Below are 20,799 nucleotides of genomic sequence, written 5' to 3'. Positions count from 1 at the left end.
GGGAAACATGTTGCGATCGTATTCAAATCATTTTATCTGTGCGTTTGTATTTCTATGTGATGGCAAAAAATCGATTTATATCATGCTGCAGATAAATAAGTGAAACTAATATACAACTTAACTATAAAAGGATAGATGGGTATGCTCATTATTATTAGTAAACGTAAAATTAATCATGTAAATACAGAGTTACATATATCATCTGCTTACTGGAAAAATAATTTATAATCCAGATGGATGCATGGGCTCACTGTAAAAAAAGTTATTTCGTGTTTATAGTAGGATTGCAAATGGATTGTGCATTATGAAACTCTTAAAGTGGCTAAACAATAACACTAACCTGATATTATAATCAGCTGAAAATACCTGCATATGCTAGAAGAAGGGAGATAATTCTACAATAGCAAATTGCACGTCTTCATGTGGTAAAATTAATCTCGATAAAATCATCCCCTTTGCATATGCATAAAATGCATATGATATCACTGTCAATTCTCTGTGTCAGTATTTGAATTATTGTATATAATTTTTTTAATTATTTTTAGAAGCCAAGAGCGAGCAATAAGAAGACTATGCAAAAATAGAACCAAACTTTTTTGGCTAAATAACCGCTGCATCACAATCATTGTCACGCGATCAAAGTGAAAGATGTTCTGCCAAATATCAATAGATAAAAAAATATGGTTTGATCGACATTAACTTTCAATTCTCATACATACTACGGATATATTTCATGTTCCGAGTAATTATATTTAGTCATTGTCCATTAAATCGGAAGCAATGATAATGTTGATGTATTTTAAAAAGAAAAACTCACTTTTCGGCCTCGGAGCCCGTCGACGGGAATTCAAAATTTGAAGATTTCATAACGAAGATTGTTTTATGATTGCTTATCTAGTTTAAAAAATGTATTCTTATAATCCTTAAACACGTTATGTATATATTTAATTAACATAGTTATAACATACCTAGTTAATTTGCAATCTGATTATTTATATTCAGTCAAAAAGAAGAACGCACATGACGAATTAATGAAAATTATTTTCGCGAAACAAAATATAATAAATAATAATTATTTAAAACTGTTGTCACGTGACGGTCGGCCATCTTGTTTTATATTCGAATGCTTATTTTTCATTGGTCGAAACAACAGAATGCATCGGTAGCTCGGAAATCAATCGATAAAATTCAATTTTGAATTTTATTATTATAATTAAATATATTTCCTTTGTTTACGTGTATTATTCAAAGATCTGACAGTTTCCTAAATTATATATATTTTAAAAATGATTTGAAGAATTAATATTTAATATAATATTAATATTTTAATTTAATTGTATTCGTCGTATTAAGTGTAACGGGAGTTCAGTGTTGCCACAAAAAAAATAAGCCAACAGCAAATAGTTAATCGCGAATCTGATCAAAGTAGAGCAAAAAATTGATGTGTATTTTTGATATTGTAATAAATTATAAATCAAAAATTGAACGGATATTTTATAAGTGTTTTACAACTGCTGGATAAAAAGGGCGAGTCCGTGCCAGATGCTTAAAAGTATGCATGCTTTCCTAGAAACTTTCAGGTCAGATGAATTTGAATGACAAAAAATTGTTCACAATTTTCTTGACTATTGTAATATAATGCATAATTAGATAAGAAGAAATCGCATAGCGGAAATAATAATTAAAATGTAAGTATATTTTTGATTGATACAATGTGAAAAAAAACTTTTCACTGACCGAAAATTTCCGAACAAAAATATAAAAAAGTTGGATGATTCCATTTTATATGGTTTGTGCTTTTGAAAAAAGTTATTTAAAGAATAATTTGCGAGCACATAAACTACGTCTTATAAATCAATATATACTAGATATATTTTAGGATACAGGTATAGTATAGATACATATTAAATTGAAACTGTATATGTATGTTTGTTTACTCGAAAAAGTAGATTTTTAGGGGGCGCTAAGCATATTTATATCTATAAAGAGGGCGGTAGCCTAAATATGTTTGGGAATTAATTAATTTTGCATATGGGTAATAATTTATAAACTAACTAATTAATTTTGCATATATGTATGTAATAATTTATGAACATAACAACATATAAAATTACTTGGTTTATGAATTTCGTTCAATTTAAAACTAATCAAATTTTCAAAACGCAATGATTTTGTAAATATTTATGATTTCTTACAATCCTTAAAGTTAACTTATATTTTTTAGCCTAATGAGTTACATATATTTTATACTTGTCTCTATTGCAAAAATTAAAAAATGGATAAATTGAAACAGTATGAATTAACCAAAGCAAAAGCTGCACTTTTTGGCAACAGCAAGTAGATTGAAAGTGGAAACTAAATACTTGTTTTCATTTTCTATATATATTACTACTAGTGTTATTTATATCATAAAATTGTTTAATGTCTCTCAAGTTTCTTAATATAAAGATGTTTTTATAAAAAAAGTGATATAAATGCTATTCGCTATTAGTTAATTAGTTAAAAGACAACTATTTCAGTAAATATATATTAAATTAGTATTTAAAAAAAACACTTTACAAAAACCAAATTATACTTATATTTATATTGTTTCTTCAAATTGCCGAATATATAATAAAAGACAACGATAAACTAGACTGGGCCACTATTTTTCTTTAAGATTTATATATATTTTTAATAGTAAAGACTTTAGTTTTCTACTCCTAATAAATATGTAAACGTAATATACGTCAAACACTATAAACGGTAATGGATACCCACGTCACTTGCACGTGTGTGGTTTTAGATGTGCGTAATTCACATTAATAACCACATCTCCTAAGGGGTGTATCCAGTGGTGTCTTCTTACTGCTTTTAAATAGTAATAGTATCTGTTGATAGTATCTTATAGAATTTTAAAAGCTCATGTTGAAGAATATTAGTTTAAAATCACGCTACACTATCACCTTAAGACTTTGAATGAAATATTAATGCATGTTAAAATAGCTTAATTTTTACATAATAAGATATTGCAAATATCTTATTATGTAAAAATTAAGTTAATTTTTTTAAAACTATTAGGCCCACTTTCGCTCCAACTGCAATGATTTTTACTGTGCCGTGGCGCATGCCGCAGCGACGGGTTAAACTACTGGTTTATGAACTCATAAAGAGTTAAGATTGAAACCATAGGATGCAACTTCCGAATCATTATTTCTTTAGCCCTTAAATGTAACGTTAAATTCGTGCTACATTTTTAAAACTAGCCACCTTTGTTAACAAATCGTTAACAAATTTCAATCCTCTTATCTCTGTGGTTATAGGTGCTTCAGTGAGTTTGCAAACAAATTAAGTAATCAATTTGCAGCTGACCATGTGGCTACGTTATGTATGTATGTAAGTAATATATGAGCGTTCAATACTGACCATATAATACGCGTTATAATTTTATTATGGAGTGGTATAGATAATCAGTTTTGATGCCACTATTTTGCCAATAATTAACGGCAAGTTCATGGTAATTGAGTAATCTATATGAAGCGCAATATCTGGGTGTATTTACCATAAATGTGTATATTAAATAGCTATAATTTTAATTAGTAATAGCTCTTGTATAAAATATATAGTAGTATACATAATAAATTTTAATTTACTAGGAATGTTATATAACTTTATTGAAGTTAGAGAAAATTTTCATATAATATCATATAAACAAAGTTAAAGTTTATTATACTGTGTCGCTAGCTTTTTAAGAAATAATAATAGTTCAATACTTTAAAATTTTAGTGATGGAATTTCACTAATTTTGTATAATATGTTGCTTGAAAATATTATATTTTTTTCAATTAAATTTTCTTGAAACAAAATTGTGTAAAATCGCCAAAGATGTTTCAAATCAGCATTATGACACGACACGAGACCCAATCTGCATCATCACGAGAACATATCAGCTGCTCCACGAAATCACAACCGTTAATAATACAACTCGACACGCCAGCGTTATATATTTCAGCGCAATCTATCTTTATATATATGTGGTATATTATAAATGTATATAAAATAAACTGTTACCAGTTTTTTGGCGTCAATTTTAATTTCAATGTCACATCCCTTTGACTTTAACCCAAAATATAATTTATTGTATTCGTTATATTTTTATGAAAATGATTTATTTATATATTACTTATTAAACTAGTAAGCACATGCGATAGACTGAAATTTACATGTTTATTACCATATAAGCCTGGCTATATCGAAAATTATCACACGCTCGGAGGCACAAACTCTTCCCAACTCGGAAACTTCCAGCGATAAACTTCATAATTACCTGTACTTTATTAGTATTGTGCGTACAGTTAATTTAAACCATTCGCAAGGGATCATATACCATGGAATTGATTATTTGTTTTGATAAAAAACTTTATTAAAAACACAGAAAACGACACTCCGCATTCCACAAATTTAATTTGATCTATACTTTGTCAAGAATGACTTTGTCAAAAATATTTTTTTTAATGACTATACAAGATGATATTTGAAGATTTTTAATTAAAACTTGGTAATACCATATACAAATATACGTTTGAGAGAGGCAGAAAGACGTTTCACGAAGCAATCTACATGTTTTTTTACTGCTGGAAATAAATTGAAATGATTTTCGCGTCTTCTTCTGAGAAATACGATCTTTCGTGTTTTAATTCGCGATACTGCTGTTAAGGGGGCAAAGTTCAATTTGATAGCCTCTGACACCTAAATTTATTATGCTACTTTAAATTACACGAAATCCTTCCAGAAATAAAATATCTACGCTTAATAAGCTCAGAATAAAAAATCGCATTTTTGACACATTTTAATTACACATTGTGTGTAATTAACTTCTATAATATTTTTAATTAAAAGTTTTAATAAATCAATAAAATCTCCTTTCAACTTCAAAACGAGATTTAAATATGCCTAATAATATTAAAACTTTTAGTTAGAGTAAAGCTTTAATAACATTGAGGAAAATACCAGGTAAAGCTAAAGTACTTTCGTATCGATTTCAAAATGTATTAAGTTCGTGGTTTTTTTAAATAATCACATTTTGATTATCAAATATTTTATTTCAAACCCACTAGACAATCTTTATTATTATATAATATTAACTACAATTTACAATTAACCTTCATTAATATTTCAAACTTGATTAATCAAAATAATTACTTAAATTTTATTATTTATAAGTTTAAAATACATATATAAATTAACCAATTAAATCAGAATGTGGGTTTATTATCTTTGGAATAGCTTTAAAACACATAATGTTGAAAGTGTTCATTTATAAATGCAACTAGTTTCATACTCATTCTTCAATAAAATAGCCATTGATTTAATAGGATTTACTTATACCATTTAATACCTTTTTTATGTACCGTAATTTAATGTTGATAGAACCTAATATGTAGTTTTTTATATACATATATTTTTTTGCTAACATATAATTCAACTGATCCTTCATAAATCAATCAAACAGTTGAAGATGCCCTTAGCAAAAAAACTGGTTCTTTAATGAAATGTCAGCAAAAATATATAGATATATTTGACACTCTATTCAAAGAGATTTTTTTAATTAGGAAACAAATTTAATTATGATGCCTAAACTAATAAAATATACACACATTCTCAAGTCTGTAAGTAAATAGTATATTAAAGCATTTTGTTACGCATATTTAAAACCATGCTGAAATTCTTTGCCATAAAAAAAATATTATAATTTTTCAGATTTTATAAGCTTTTCGTTATTACTTAAGCTTACTTTTTTTATCGTTGGTATTACTTTTTGTAATAAAATAATAAAAAAACAAGTTAACACTTGATAACCCAAGCAAAAATAAGATTTTTTATGGATTGAAAAAACAGATAATAAAAATATAATAACTATGCTAAGATCATATTGAATTATATCACACCGCAGACATGCAAATTTACAAGGAATAAAAAAGTCTCAAGCACCTAAAACATAAACAGGATGAAACTGTTCAAATGGTCATTTTGGTGATTGGTAACCGAAGGGTGAAATAACAATAGTATTATTATAAGAATAAAATGTTTTTTATGTTTCGCCTTTCCAAACTAAAAGTAGTTTTTTATTATTGAAATTCCTGCTTACGAGATCTCGCTTTTATTATTATAAAAAATACTGAGCATCTCCCTACTTTCGAGACGTATTTTTATTTTTTCAAAGTATTCGTTAAAATATCATTTAAATTCAATGCAATTTATGCAATGATTGGAATGAAGGGATAATGCTTGAATACTGAAAATATATTAAAAAATAAAATATTACAACTCTAAGGGGATTACCGTATTCAATACAAATTAAGTATTTTTAACAGTGATCCACAATATGCTGAAGTGAGTATCAACGTTGTTTTTATTCATATAAATCTATTATAGAGCAAATATATGTTATTAGAAATGTCACGTAAATATAATATCAAGCTACATTATTTATTCATTGACTTTTAACAGGAATTTGATAGTGTGGACTGAAATATGACGCTCAGGTCATTAAAAACGCTATGAATACACCGATAACTTGTAAAACTAGTATAATTTACTTTAAAATATTTTAAAACCAAGTACAACTTAATTTACAAATGTTTTTATGCAAATTACATCATGTTTAATTAATTATATTAAATAAAAGTAAAACATCATTAGAGATTTTTTTTATGTTCTCACTGCTTGATTGCATTATTAAAAATAATATTTAATTTTGTACTATAAACCATTATTTTAAAATTAAAGTAACAGTACATATACTAGCTTATATTATATTACAAGTATAGCAAAAGCTCAAATTGATACAGCAGACGTATAAAAAAGTTTCATCTTTATATAATACGACGCTTTTTAACCTTTTCTTTAGCCACATATTTTTCTCAAGCTTATTCAGTAACACACCCTTTGTGACATATTAAGCACTTCATACCACCGCAGTTTCTACATTGCGAATCACTGCTTTAGACAGAGAAAAAATAATATCATCACGCCAGTTTTCCGACGGCAGTAAATCGCAAGCGCACGAAAGCGAGACACTCGCGTAATAAACACAAGGAACGTGCCTGTTTAAATCTTTTGTCTATGGGTTTAACGCAATAAAGCCTTCGGATGGAAAACGTTAACTGTAATTTAGCCGCGCATCAGTTAATTTTGAACAATGGTTTAGACACAGCCGGGATTGATTGAAACTTGAATCAAAACACTGGCGTAGCATAATTTTCAGAGTTGAAATTATATTACTCAAACAATACTCGGCATAAAGCGAATGTTACATTTAAAAACGGTTGTATATTAACTGAGTATCTCTGGGTTGATCGTGTTACGTCTGCAGACATTTGTAATATTCCAAGAATTCATAATGAAACGTCGACCGACTTTGAATGTTACGTTTAATAATTCGTGTAACGTTAAAATAGTAAAATATCACATATAGATAAGCATATGTTAAATTTTAAATTACGTAACTTATTAGTAAACATACTAAAACGGATGTTCGTTTTATTAATGGGAATGTCTAAAAATTTCTTTACAATATTTAAGGAAATGTTCAATGAAATTCAATTGAATGTTATTTAAAAAGAAATATATGGTTTATTTTTTTCGACATTCCCATTAATAAAATAGACATACTTATGTAATTTAAAATTTAAATTATTTTTGGACATATTATGTTTTACTACATGTTTACTTAACATAGCCCTATATATTTACTCTCTTACTTTCTCTTTAAAAAATCAATATATGTTATCAAATATAAATTGCGTAATTATAATTATAATTATGCTTTAAGACCACATTTACGGATTATTTTTTCTACATATTTTACATTATTATTTTATTTGGTATTATAAAAAAAATATATATGTATATATAAAACCCAGTAAACAAATCACTGAAATTTAAATTGTATGTCCTCTAAAAAATATATCAGAATCTTTCTATTAACTTATTTTTTCTATAACTATATTTAACATTAATAATATTTCAAAAAACATGATAATAAAATCACTAAATACGGTTTTAAAAAAACATTAAATTATAGTGAGTTAAATAAGCTCTATTTATCTTTAAACATTTTTTAACTACATAATATAAAGTTATGAATTTAAAACTTATATTAAATTACATAAATTTTGCTAAAAATCTATTTTTAATTTACCGAAATCATTAAAAAACAAAGATGAAACGTAGCTCTTTTAATGAACCTCTATAATGTTAACAGTAATAAAAATATTAAATTGTGCAATGATATTTTATCAATAAACTAATGAATTCGTAATACATTATTTGTTATTCTCATTAAAGAAAACGTCGGTAATTATACTCATGAAATGCTATTTTAATCATTTTAAATATTTAAGAAGTATAATATCAAAATTAAAAAATAATACACAAAATAAGTTTATGATATTTTTTTTATTTTATTTTTTTATTTTTTCGATTAAATTAAGACCATCGTGGCCTAACAGGTTACCCCAATGCGCCACGATGGTCGAAAGCAAATTATAAATTTATAAAACATAAAAAAAACGTATATATATAAATAAATATAACAATACTTAAACATAACAAAAAAAATTATAAAATATTAAAATTAAAAGATATAAACCGGATCAGATCCTCGTAGCTAACATTAAATAAATCAATTTTAAATGCCAGCGTATTAAGGACCCGTATGGCCACAGCTATAGGCGAGTCGGCAAGTGCGGATGTCCTAGCCCTAACTGCCATCAAAAGAGGTCTCGATCGTGATTCTCGAAAATGTTCCGGAACCCAAAACTGGAATTCCTCGAGAATAGCTGGATTGTCGACAGGACCTTTTAGTAGTTTGAAAAAATGCTTAGCGACATACAGCTTTCTGCGAGAATTCAGCGAATCATATCCCAACGCTCCTAAAAGAAAGGCGCTGGGATATAAGAACGGATAATAACCAAATGTCCTTTTGTAAAGGTATCTTAAATACCTTTTTTGAATTTTTTCTACTAAAAGGGAATATTTGGCTATTCGGGGATTCCAAATTATAGATCCCGATTCAAGAATGCTACGAACTAAGGTGTCATAGAGGATGCGAATAACTGACGGATCGTCAAAGTGAAAGGCATTCCTCATAACAAAGCCGAGCATCTTGGAAGATTTATCACAGACGTCGTGTATGTGTAGAGAGAACCTCCATTTGCTCTCGAAAGTGATTCCGAGATCTTTAATGGAAGTTTCTCTACTCAAAATGTTACCACCGAGATGGTAGAAATAAGCTGATGGCGAACGGGATCGAGAAAATGACACAGTATGGCACTTTCCGACACTAAAGGGCAGACGGTTAACGGAAGCCCATCTCCACAGAGAGTCTAAATCACTTTGTAGAGAGAAGGAGTCCGCAACAGATCGAATGCATTTATATAATTTTAAATCATCTGCGTACAGAAGAAAACTGGAATTTTTAATTGCTGTATTTATGTCATTAATAAATAACACAAAAAGCAGAGGTCCCAGATTGGATCCTTGAGGAACCCCCGAAGGGGTAAAATATTCTTTTGACAATCGGCCACCATAGGCTACAAACTGTCTACGATTGCTTAAATAACTCGAGAATAACCGATTTAAATTATCCGAGCAACCGAGGTTCGACAATTTTTTTAATAATAACCTATGACAAACTTTGTCAAAGGCTTTCTCAAAATCTGTATACACGACGTCTACTTGAATTCCGGCATCGAGAGAAGTATGTTACGTTGCTAATTTTTTTTAATGTATTATGAAACTAGTTTTAACTGATTTTAATTATTTATTTTTAGGTTCAGGAGTATAATTTCATGTCACATAAAAATTTCATTATTTCTTACTTTTGAGATTTATTTTTTACTCTATTGAAAGTAATTTACATATACGATTCCTCTCTCTTACTAATTTATCTTTTTTATTTACACACGATATTTGAACGAAGCGCCAGAAAAAATTGAGGATATGACGCTAAAAATTTCTCTCTGGCACATTAAGATGGTTATTCATTGTTGGCCCAACACAGTCAATTATTATGCAGCTAACTGACAAATACATATCATTGAATCGTATAATCAGTGTATACCTCTATTAATAGCGAATTCTATCGACATGATTTTTAAATTTATACTCGTAACATAATACATACTTTATACTTAAATAATTGCAAATGGAATATTATCTATGATTAGACAAAACATTGTCACCAGTAAAGCTGTCACCAAGTCGATTAAAAAAATAAATTCAGATGAAAGCTGCTAGCTAAGCAATCTTTTCACTCCAATCGTCAAATTTAGTGAAAAGATTACTATCAATAAAAAATCAGAATATATTTATTCATAGTTCACAAATGTATATTTACTACTCAAATAAATGAAAAATAAATATATAGCAATAGTACTATTTTTGAGAGGTTAAAATTCTAATGAACAAAATTCAATCAATACAATCGAGTTAATCGATCTGTGGTTGAGCTCTTCTTTAATTAGCAGGTCCTTGAACCGTCATTTCAACCTGTGATTCACACAATAATAATGTTGATAGAATTTAACTTTGATTAAATCCAGAGACGGTCAATTAAATCCAGACAGAACATTATCCAGGTTTTATAACGATTCCGGATTACGCCTCTGCGGTCGTTAAGATAACGCCATCTTAGTTTATTCTTCAAGGTTTATACGACGCTTCTTTAAGAACCACTACGAGTATATCCATATTGTTTCATGGATATTTACAGTATTTTTGATGAATTTTGCCGCTAAGGAATTGATAACGATGTCCTGAAGGATTTTGTTAGATCTCTTTCATGATCTTAGGATTACATCTGTATTGAATTTTTTTTTGATTGGCACTAAACCCACTGGGATGTAATATTTCTAAAGCATGAAGCGTGAAATTATGTCATTGTATCTGTATATAGGGTGCTCTATAAATTCCTTTGCATTTACCAAATTATTATTAATGTTATGCATATTTTTTTATGATGTGATTTATTCGGTGTTATTTGTTATAAACAAGCGTTAAACCAATTTATAAACACTACATAGTCATATAATACAATCAAGATAAAAATCATTCAAGCACTCTACATCAATATATTATTTGGTAATTCAAAGACCCGTATTCGAAAAATCGAATTACCCAGATTCGATTTTATACGATACGCTTTTGGTTACGGTGTACTTTTTCTTCCAGAAAAAACATGAGATATAATTATGGTTAAAGAAAAAAATATGTTTGCAGCTAACAACGGCAACATACGACCGCTATATATGTAAGCATAATCCTTTGGAAAATTACTCGGATTAATTTTTACCGGACGTCCGTTTTTATCTGACCTCACTGGCTTAAAGCGTAAACGGTCTTCTCGGAAAATATGCTAGGGTTTATTTTTTCGGGAAAATATATACCATAAAGGTCGTGTTTTTATTACGATGGCATAACAAAGTTTTTTTATGATACATTAATTCTCCTTTATAAATTAAAATATTATATTGAATAAAATAAATACATTAATTTTCTTTAGTCGACATCTATTATGCTTCAATGAGTCTTTTTTACTTTGAAAATATATAATTGACTGAGAGCTTTTTATAATTTGGTTCAAAGAATTATGTTCAATGTTATTTGACAAAGCAATAAAAATTAAAATTGATTTTTCTTTTGTATTATATAATACCTAATATTCAAATTTCAGAAAATGTTATCGTAACTTTTAATATCAAGAGAAAGTTTATTACATTAAACTGTATAACAAAAAACACAAAGATTAGATAACCTAACTGTTATGATAAATTATACGTTTAATGTGTTTAAGAAAATGGTTAATTTTTTAAATTAAATAAAGCAATAAATTACAAAATATATGCTTATTTTTAAAACTAATGGAATTTTTTGTATCGCTATAAACAAATCTACTATTTTTTAATAAAATTTATAATTTTCTGTATTTATAGGCTTCATAATTGTTTTATAGCTACAAACTATGCGTAATTAAATTTCATTATTTTTTAGATGCAAATAAAAATATTGCAACAAAAAATGATATTATTTTACTCTTTTAGATAAAATGAATTTTACTTTCAAAAAATCATTGTTTTAAAATATTTTTTACTTATTACTTGGATCAATTAAAATATTCCATAATAAATATTTTAATTAATCAACACTACTATTATCATGATTGATTTTAATACTTAGTTTATTAATAAATATATTTAAATGTAAGTTTCTAGCTTTAGACCTTAACAATTAAAATAGCTACATTAATTATTGTAAAAAATGTATTGCTGTAATTGTGTTATTAATTGCTTTCCTAGAATATTAATGTTGTTCAAATATAATAGAATATCATTTTTTACTAACGCAAAAAAAATAGTATTAAGGAAATAATGATATGGAAATTATTGAAAAATATATTTATACTTCGTATCATAATTAATATTATTAATAGTAACGTGTAATTAAATCAGATTTGTAATAACATTTAAAGCTTACCGTGAAAAAATATTTTATCATTTTTAACAGATACGTGTGCTGCGTAACAGTTTTTTAACAATAAAATATATTACAATAACAATTCAAAATATTGCTTTCTATGTAAAACTATGTATATAACCAATAATAAAATTTTAGCAAAATTTATGAAAAATCAAGAAATATTTTTTAAATACACGTTACTAATATCAATGTCGATTTTAATAAGTAGTATATTAATACTTTATTAAAAGGTAAGAATAATGAATAGATTTTGTTTTTGTAAATTCTAAAAGCTCTACTTTTTTATATAACAGATTTTGTTTAATGTAGTTTAAGCTATAAATATAGTTTTAAAATACTAGTATATAATGGTATAAATTAATAAAAAAAACATTTTTTACTAATTAATAATACCATTGGAAGTACAAAAATATTTACATTTTTATGATATAGAATTTAATATTATTTGTACATATTTTATTTTTTTTCCAAAAAATGGATTTTTTTATTTGATCGATTTCGTTCAAGAATATCATTTTTAATTACATGTTACTTATATCATTGTAAAACTTAATATAATAATACATGTATTCAAGTATTGGTTTATTTAATAAATTTGAATACATTACATTTTGAAAGCTCTAAAAAAATTAATATTCTACATAATTTTTTAAGCATTGATTTTTTTTTTAATTTTTTCATTTAAATTCATTATTTTTTAAAAAAATTGCTAAAACAATAAAACGGTAATTTTATTATTATTAATTATTATACGTTTAATACAAATATTTTTTTATATTTATTAATAAATTTAAAGCAAAATTATCAATTTTAAAAATAACTTTTTTTTACAAAAAAGTGTTTTTTTATTATTGTAAAATTATTTTGTTACCGTCGATTTTGCTTTAAAATATTTTTAGAACAATATTTTAATTGTTTTTTTTTTATCATAAATTATAATACGTAGTATAATAATACATTTTTTTATACGTATTTTCATTCTGTAGATTACGATCATTTATATTTTAAAATTACAAAAAATGTTTTTTAACATTTTTTTTGCAGAAAAAAAAATTGTTATGTTTATTTAAATTGCCAGAAAAATTCAATACTAGCTTAAATTATAATAAAAAAATGTATTTGATAACAAATTTTTATCCTATCGTTTTTATTGTGTTTTTTGTTATAAGCGATAACTTAAAATTATTTATTTAATTAACAAACTTACTATAATATCATTATTGCTTCACAAGAAATGCTAACTAAGGATATAATTAATATTACTATTAATACAATTAATGTTAAATAGACAGTTAGACGTATGAGTTATAAATTATTTTTTTACTGTTTATTACATATCATTATACAATATTTTAATAGACAAAATACATTAAACATTTATTTTAAGCTGATTTTTTTATTTTGATTTTAATAACTAATCTGTGGACATATTAACAAAAAAAATTAAAGGGATGTTAACAGTCTATATTTGTGCAAAAATATATGTAGGATTAACTTTGATATCATTTTTCACGTTAACTAATTTGTATGTGAAATTATATGCTAATTTAATCTGTCTTTTATTTAATTATAATTTTTTAATTTATGTTTAAAAAATCTAATAATTTTTTTGTAAGAAAAACTACAATATTATTTTTAAACCACGATTTTTAATTTCTTATACGTTTTTTTTTTATTAAAAATTTACTAATGATATCAGGAAAAGATAAAGGACAATGCTATTAAATTGAATCCTACATATATTGTTGAACAAATATAGACTTTTAACATCTCTATATACATATTATATATTTTTTTGTAAATATTACTACAGAGATTTTTACTAAAATGAGTTTAAAATAAATGTTTATTGTTTTTGTCTATTAAAATATTATATAATGCTATTTAATTAACAGTTAAGAAAAAAATAATTGTAATAATTGTAGTATTAATTATCTTCTTAGTTAACATATCTTGTGAAGCAATAATCATATTATACAAAGCTTGTTAATTAAATTAATAATTTTAAGTTTTCGTTTATAGCAAACAAATATATAAAGTTTGATGTAATACGGAAGATGCTCCCAAAGCACGTTTCAGCAATTAGCTGAACTAAAAAACAAGTAATTTAATTTGACTGTAAGCTCAGCTGTAAAGTTTTTTATTAAATAAAAGCTAATTAAACCCGTTACGAGTGTCGTCGTCGGGAAATAAATAAACATCACCGAATGCAATTTCCTCTAGAAATTTTCCTGGGTAGCTATCGCGGAAACCATCATAAATATTTATTACGTAAATAACTATAATATTCAACGTTTTACACACACATTACATACGTCGTTAAATAAAAAGGATACTCAGCAAACGACTCGAGTAACGACACTATAGAGGATTCTCAAGTCACTCTAAAGAAACGACTTTCTGAAAGTAGAAACCTTCAAGAAATGCATTTAAAGCATACATATTTTCAAACATATCTTTATAGATATAGATCTTACGGAGGAAAACGTGTTAAATTGTCACATATTATATTAAATCGAAGATCAAAGCTCTATTACCATTTTCGTGTCACGTGTCAAGAAAAATACGAATATTTTCCACCAATAACCCTCATCAATATATGTATGTCGCATTGAAAAGTTTTTCGTGTTTTCCTCGTGTTATTGATAAAAGCTTTCACATAAATATACTTTTCTGAAAATATTAAATGTCGAAGTTCATGGTGGAATATATTCGATTCGAATCAAAGGTATCTCATTAGTCAGAATCTAAGGACTTACCTACTAATCCTTTAATATAGAATTCAAAGGCGGCCAAGGGTCCGTCGGTTGATGAACAATTCGAGTCTCTATAATTGACAATAAGCTTCCAGCCCGGCAGATGTCCTCTATGGTGGTGGGTCACAGCTTTTGAAGCCATGTCAATCAGCGGCAAGACTTTCCTTAGTGTAAACTCAGAAGTGCTTCTATCGTTTCGCATCGGCAATATCACAGCCAATTTCAAAATTTTCTTCCTAAATCTGTACGGATCCAAAGGGCGCAATTGTTCGGTGAGGTTAACTAGCTTTAAAGGCGTATCGGAATCGATTATGGAGTAATTTTCGCTCTCGGCCTCGAATAAAGTTTGATTGAGTAACACATCAGACGGTACGTTGTCAGACAACCGCATTCGTTTAACTAAATTTTCTACCGTATATTCTAAATCCACTTTATTATCTGTACCCATAGTAGAGCAAGTCCAATGAGCTAGCAAGAGGTAGAGTATCATAGAAAATTTTCGTTTGTTGTTGTCGAATTTGTACATTAGTTTTTTGTTGTTACTTGACACATTTTTGGTATCACTTTGGCACAGGGGACGTCTTTTCATACACGAATAGTCTTGATACATTTTGAGTCGAACACTTTTAGGATGTCTATTGCAAATGGACTGCCACGGCATCGTTTCCTTGTTGTTAGATTCATCCATTTTTTAAAAGAAATTCACCTATACACATAAATAAATATTAAAAACGTTTGGCGATAAGGCTCTATCAAATCATTTAAAAGCAAGTGTGTGTACATAGGGGATTTGGAAGTTTATATTTTGTCGACTTATAAATATAATCAACGGAGTATATCTTCTCCGAGAGTGGAAAATCTCGTAGTTGCAAACATGAGCGATAATTTCCTTCGTCACGTTTTATATCCCACTAGTTTCGAGAAAATCTTGTTTAAGGAAGCTTTTATCTAGCTCTATAACAGTGTGATTCTGTATTCATATTATACACATACGAATACAAAGATAAGCATACAAATTATATTTAAATTAAACCAACTACATATAAGAATCAGTTAAATTTAAAAAAATGATAAGCATATTCGTGCTATAATAACTCAATTTTATATAAACTAATGACAAAGCGAATACTTTTATTTTGTATAAAAGTTATCGTCAATAAAAATATTTAAATCGATCGACTCAGTGGAATTTTATTAGTGACATATTTAAAAATAACTGAATGAATTTATCCACATATACCAAAATTTTTTTAGCGTTATGTAAATAATTATGTTTTAAATAAATTTGGTAAAAATCGATTATGTATTATTTTTATATAATAATTTATATTATAATAAGTTATATTTATGAAATTATATTGGATAAAAAAATAGTATTACAATATTGAATAAAAAAGCTCATTAAAAATATATAAGTTTGGTTATCATAGTCCCAAAACTTTTTAAAATAATTGAGATGGATAACAATATTAATAATAAATTTATATTTATATATATTATACATAAATAAATCTATAGTACATACATATATATTGTACATCATTTCAATTTTAAATTAATTTTTAACATATGTATGCACATATAAAGTGCAATTTGATATGTAAAAACCACTAATTGACAACGGTTGTAAAACTAGACAGAAAGACTTGTTAAAAGCTTTTAAAAATAATTGCTCCATGTATTTTTTAATATCAAAGAACGAAATTATTTTCTCAATTTTACACAAATTATCGTATACTTTTACAAAGCATTTTTATAAGCACTTAAATTCGATCTGAACAAAGCCGAATGGTCGGTGCCAAATACAAATAAATGCACTACGTGTCTCCGCCAAATTTACAGAATCCTTTACATTCTATATTATTACACGATCGCCAATCTTACTGACTTTTGTGAATAAAATGTTTGTAATACAATAACAAACAATTCATCAATAATTATCTAGAAAAAAACTAAAAAAGACGTTAACTTCCCGTAATTTAAAGAGCTATATAAGCTTGAATGTACTAAATGCACTTCTACCAGGAATGTACTTTTTTAATTAAAATTTGCTTTCAACTTTAAATAAACAAGAGTTTAGCCAAACTTGCACCAAGCAGGCTAGGTAAAGACAACTCTTAAAAGACCGAGAAAGGCAACTGCTTTCCACTTTCACAGGCTTAAATTAATAGCCATCTAAATAAATAACTTAAATAATTTTAAGAATACGTGACGCAGTGCTGCATTTTAGTATACGACAATAACGAACTTCTATTTCTAAGCTGTAGTAATACAAAAAAGATACATAACAATATTATATTCCGTTGTAAAAAGAACGATGGTAGTGACTATAGTATGAGAATCGCATTCCACGCGAAGAGTGATCCCATATAATCCCAGTTTGCTATAACATTTCTAATTATTTTAATGGGGTTTGTTTTAACTATTTATGGATTTCGAAGAAATCGCGTGGATTGGATTTCGCGTGGCAGCAATAAAACAATTTTCTTATTACGTGTTGTTCTACAATATACGTTATATTTTTAATATGTAAAGTTTCTTATGCTACATGTGACTTGTAGCTTAAAATTTTTTTACTGAAACTAAACCACACTAAACATTTTTTCTAATATATATATTTAGTATATTATCAATGATTTTATAACATGAATAATATAATCATGAAAAATCTGCGATGGCCGATATAAGATTTAGACTACGCCAAAGATGATGATCTAACTTCGGAAGTCGAAACGTCATCAAGAAAAAAGAAAAAATAAATAAGGCAAGCCACGCAAATTTTCCTATTTTTTAGTCTTTCTTTAATTTGGCATATGTTAATTAAAACAAATGTTTATGTATATGTACATATATTATATATAAATAACATATGTACATAATAAAATTATTTTATCTGTTCTACGAAAAACGACGATGGTTAATTGAATATATTTATAAAATCAGAATTATGATACAAATTGAATTATTCCATCTTAGTGTAAATCTTTGCGTATCTTTAACAAATAAACTAGAATTCAATTTATTTGGTAAATAATTGATAATCCATCATTCGTTCAACAGATCTTTCAGAAAAATATAATAATATTTTTTAAGAAACATATTGAATTATTTTTATACCGACTTTTATTATTTTTAATGTAATTTAAATTACAATTAAACCTGAGTTTTTGATAAATAAAAATTATTTAATTAATTTAAAACATATAAAATTTTACTTATCACATTGTTATCAAAAATAATATATTATCCCACAGTAACATTAAATTTAAAAAGTAATAATGCGGGAGAGCTTGGCCTCGTGAGAATAATTTTAACATGATTTTATAACAGTATCAAATATTCATAAGCTACTTTATGCTCTTTTCATAATTTATATTTGATTATCATAAATGCCTAAAATATTTATATTAATCGTATGCTAATATAAATACATATTTTCACAATACACATATTGTTATATAGACAAAATCAATATATATAAAGTATTTAAATAATACACTTTTATAAATTAAAAAGCGATATTATAGTCCGGCTAAATTTCCAGGTATAAAAATATGTATTTTGAGCTTTCTCATTGTCATATGCATGCGTTGAACAAAAAAACATTCGACGGCTGAACTTTTTTTTTTGTATTGTCGGAAATTTTCGTACCTCTCATATTAAAATTTTGTGATGCGAACGCGAAGCACAATTTTCTTGGGCCGTATTAGCATACTGCGTACGCTTTTTGGAAATAGATTTACCATTTTTGCTTTTGGATTTTTTATGTAATATAACGCGAGGTGTGCTAGAGTGTGTTTCATCGTTACACAAGACTGTTTCAATTCGCGAAAAGTTTACAATTAATTAAATTTTGAACATCTTCCGTTAAAGCCGTCGTTTCCTGGAGGAAAATTAGTGGAAAAGTTTTGTAAGGATTAACTGGGGTGTGTCGTTTTGTTCCGTGATAACTTTCCATTTATACGCAAAACTTCGTATTGTCCGTTTTAAGTGAAAACATTTGTCAAGAATACAATTAACGATTGATTTAAAACGCTTTAAAGATTAAAATATTATTTACGTATGATAAAATATAATATAAATAAAGTGTTGATAGCAATTATTTTATATAAAATATTATATATTTTAATACAAATCAATCCTTTATTATACATATATTAAAATGCTGTAAAAAATATAGCTAAACTTTTTCGTTTTTAATACCACTAGATATTTTTTTTGTAAATGTTAATATTTTATTGAAATTTAATGTCAGTTTTGAGTAATACATATTTTTTAATACCTCTCTAACCAAAATAACTTAAACATATACCCATAACTAAACAATAAAAATATATATTTAATAACAAAAATATTCCTCGTCGTCTAACTACGGCGATATGCGGCACGCTTAATAGTTGATTAAACACACTATCCACACTGATCCTTTCAATATTAAAAATAATAAAAAAAATATAACAGGCTTGTCCTTTCAATATTCAACCACTAGAAGCTATAATTATAAGCATGAACGAAATGTGTTTTAACTAGAAGTTATTTAAAAATTACAAGCGTAAGAGACTTGACACAAAATCGAAAGCGCGAAGCGAGAGTATCTCTTAATTAAGATTTCCTAATTGAATTAAAGTTACGTCACAGTATGTTACTATGTTTGCTATTTAATATTAAAAACACATGCACAGTATTTCTTATGTATACAATTTTAATTCATATTTGCCTAATCTGTTTTATAATGTTTGTTGATTTTATATATATATCTTTTACTACTTATTACTGAATATTGCATGAAATTTTATCAAGAATATGAATTATAATTTTTATTAATAAATTACTAGAATATTGTGCATATAATATATCGTTGAACGACGACGATACACGGTACATATATCACCATCGGGTCGCTACAACACACTAGTACATAAGATCAAGAAATGAGAATTGTCTACGAGAATATAAGTAGCATCTAATCACTTTACATAAGTAGATAGCTACTAAAAGGTAGATTATCGTAATCTACTATAACCATTTTACTTGTTGATTATTATTAGAAACAGAAATAATTTATAAAATATTTTTTTTAATTAGGAGCTTGCATTAAAAATTAATAATAAAAATATGACATTATACATTATTATTTTAATACATACATAAAGTCTTATATATGTATTAAAATATAAATGTATAATATTATTGTTTTTTATATCTATCATTATTTAGAACGAAATGTATGTTCATAAATATTTCGATCAAATAAATATATATGTTTAAATTTTTTATTCAAACGTTTCTTTTGTTTATATAATTAAATACTATTTGAGAAAAATACTAAATTCAAATATTTTAGTTTATAATATTATATATAGACGTACGTTTATAATATAAATTATAACTCTGTGTCAGTGTATAATAATGAACAAAAATTACCCGGAGCCAGACCGGGTACCTGGCTAATTGCTGGAAAAATACTAGAAAACCGGGTATTTGGATACAAAACACATCCTCACACACACACACATAAGTATCT

General features: G+C 26.3%; 1 protein-coding gene across 4 annotated transcripts in view; it reads right to left on the bottom strand.

Moving 5' to 3' along the window:
- LOC148231219 (atrial natriuretic peptide receptor 1) overlaps positions 1-20,799 on the bottom strand; it is a 115,050-nt gene that overhangs the window by 54,177 nt on the left and 40,074 nt on the right. For all 4 annotated transcript variants that reach the window (XM_088195941.1, XM_088195942.1, XM_088195940.1 and 1 more), the window contains exon 2: positions 15,279-15,981. In XM_088195941.1, coding sequence (XP_088052067.1) covers positions 15,279-15,963 — 685 coding nt within the window. In that variant the 5' untranslated portion in view covers positions 15,964-15,981. The remainder of the gene's footprint in view (positions 1-15,278; positions 15,982-20,799) is intronic.

Source organism: Plectrocnemia conspersa, unplaced genomic scaffold (assembly GCF_051122295.1).
Source record: "Plectrocnemia conspersa isolate PC_06_02 unplaced genomic scaffold, ASM5112229v1 ptg000010l, whole genome shotgun sequence".
Taxonomy (NCBI): domain Eukaryota; kingdom Metazoa; phylum Arthropoda; class Insecta; order Trichoptera; family Polycentropodidae; genus Plectrocnemia; species Plectrocnemia conspersa.
This window is presented reverse-complemented; position numbering and strand designations above follow the sequence as displayed.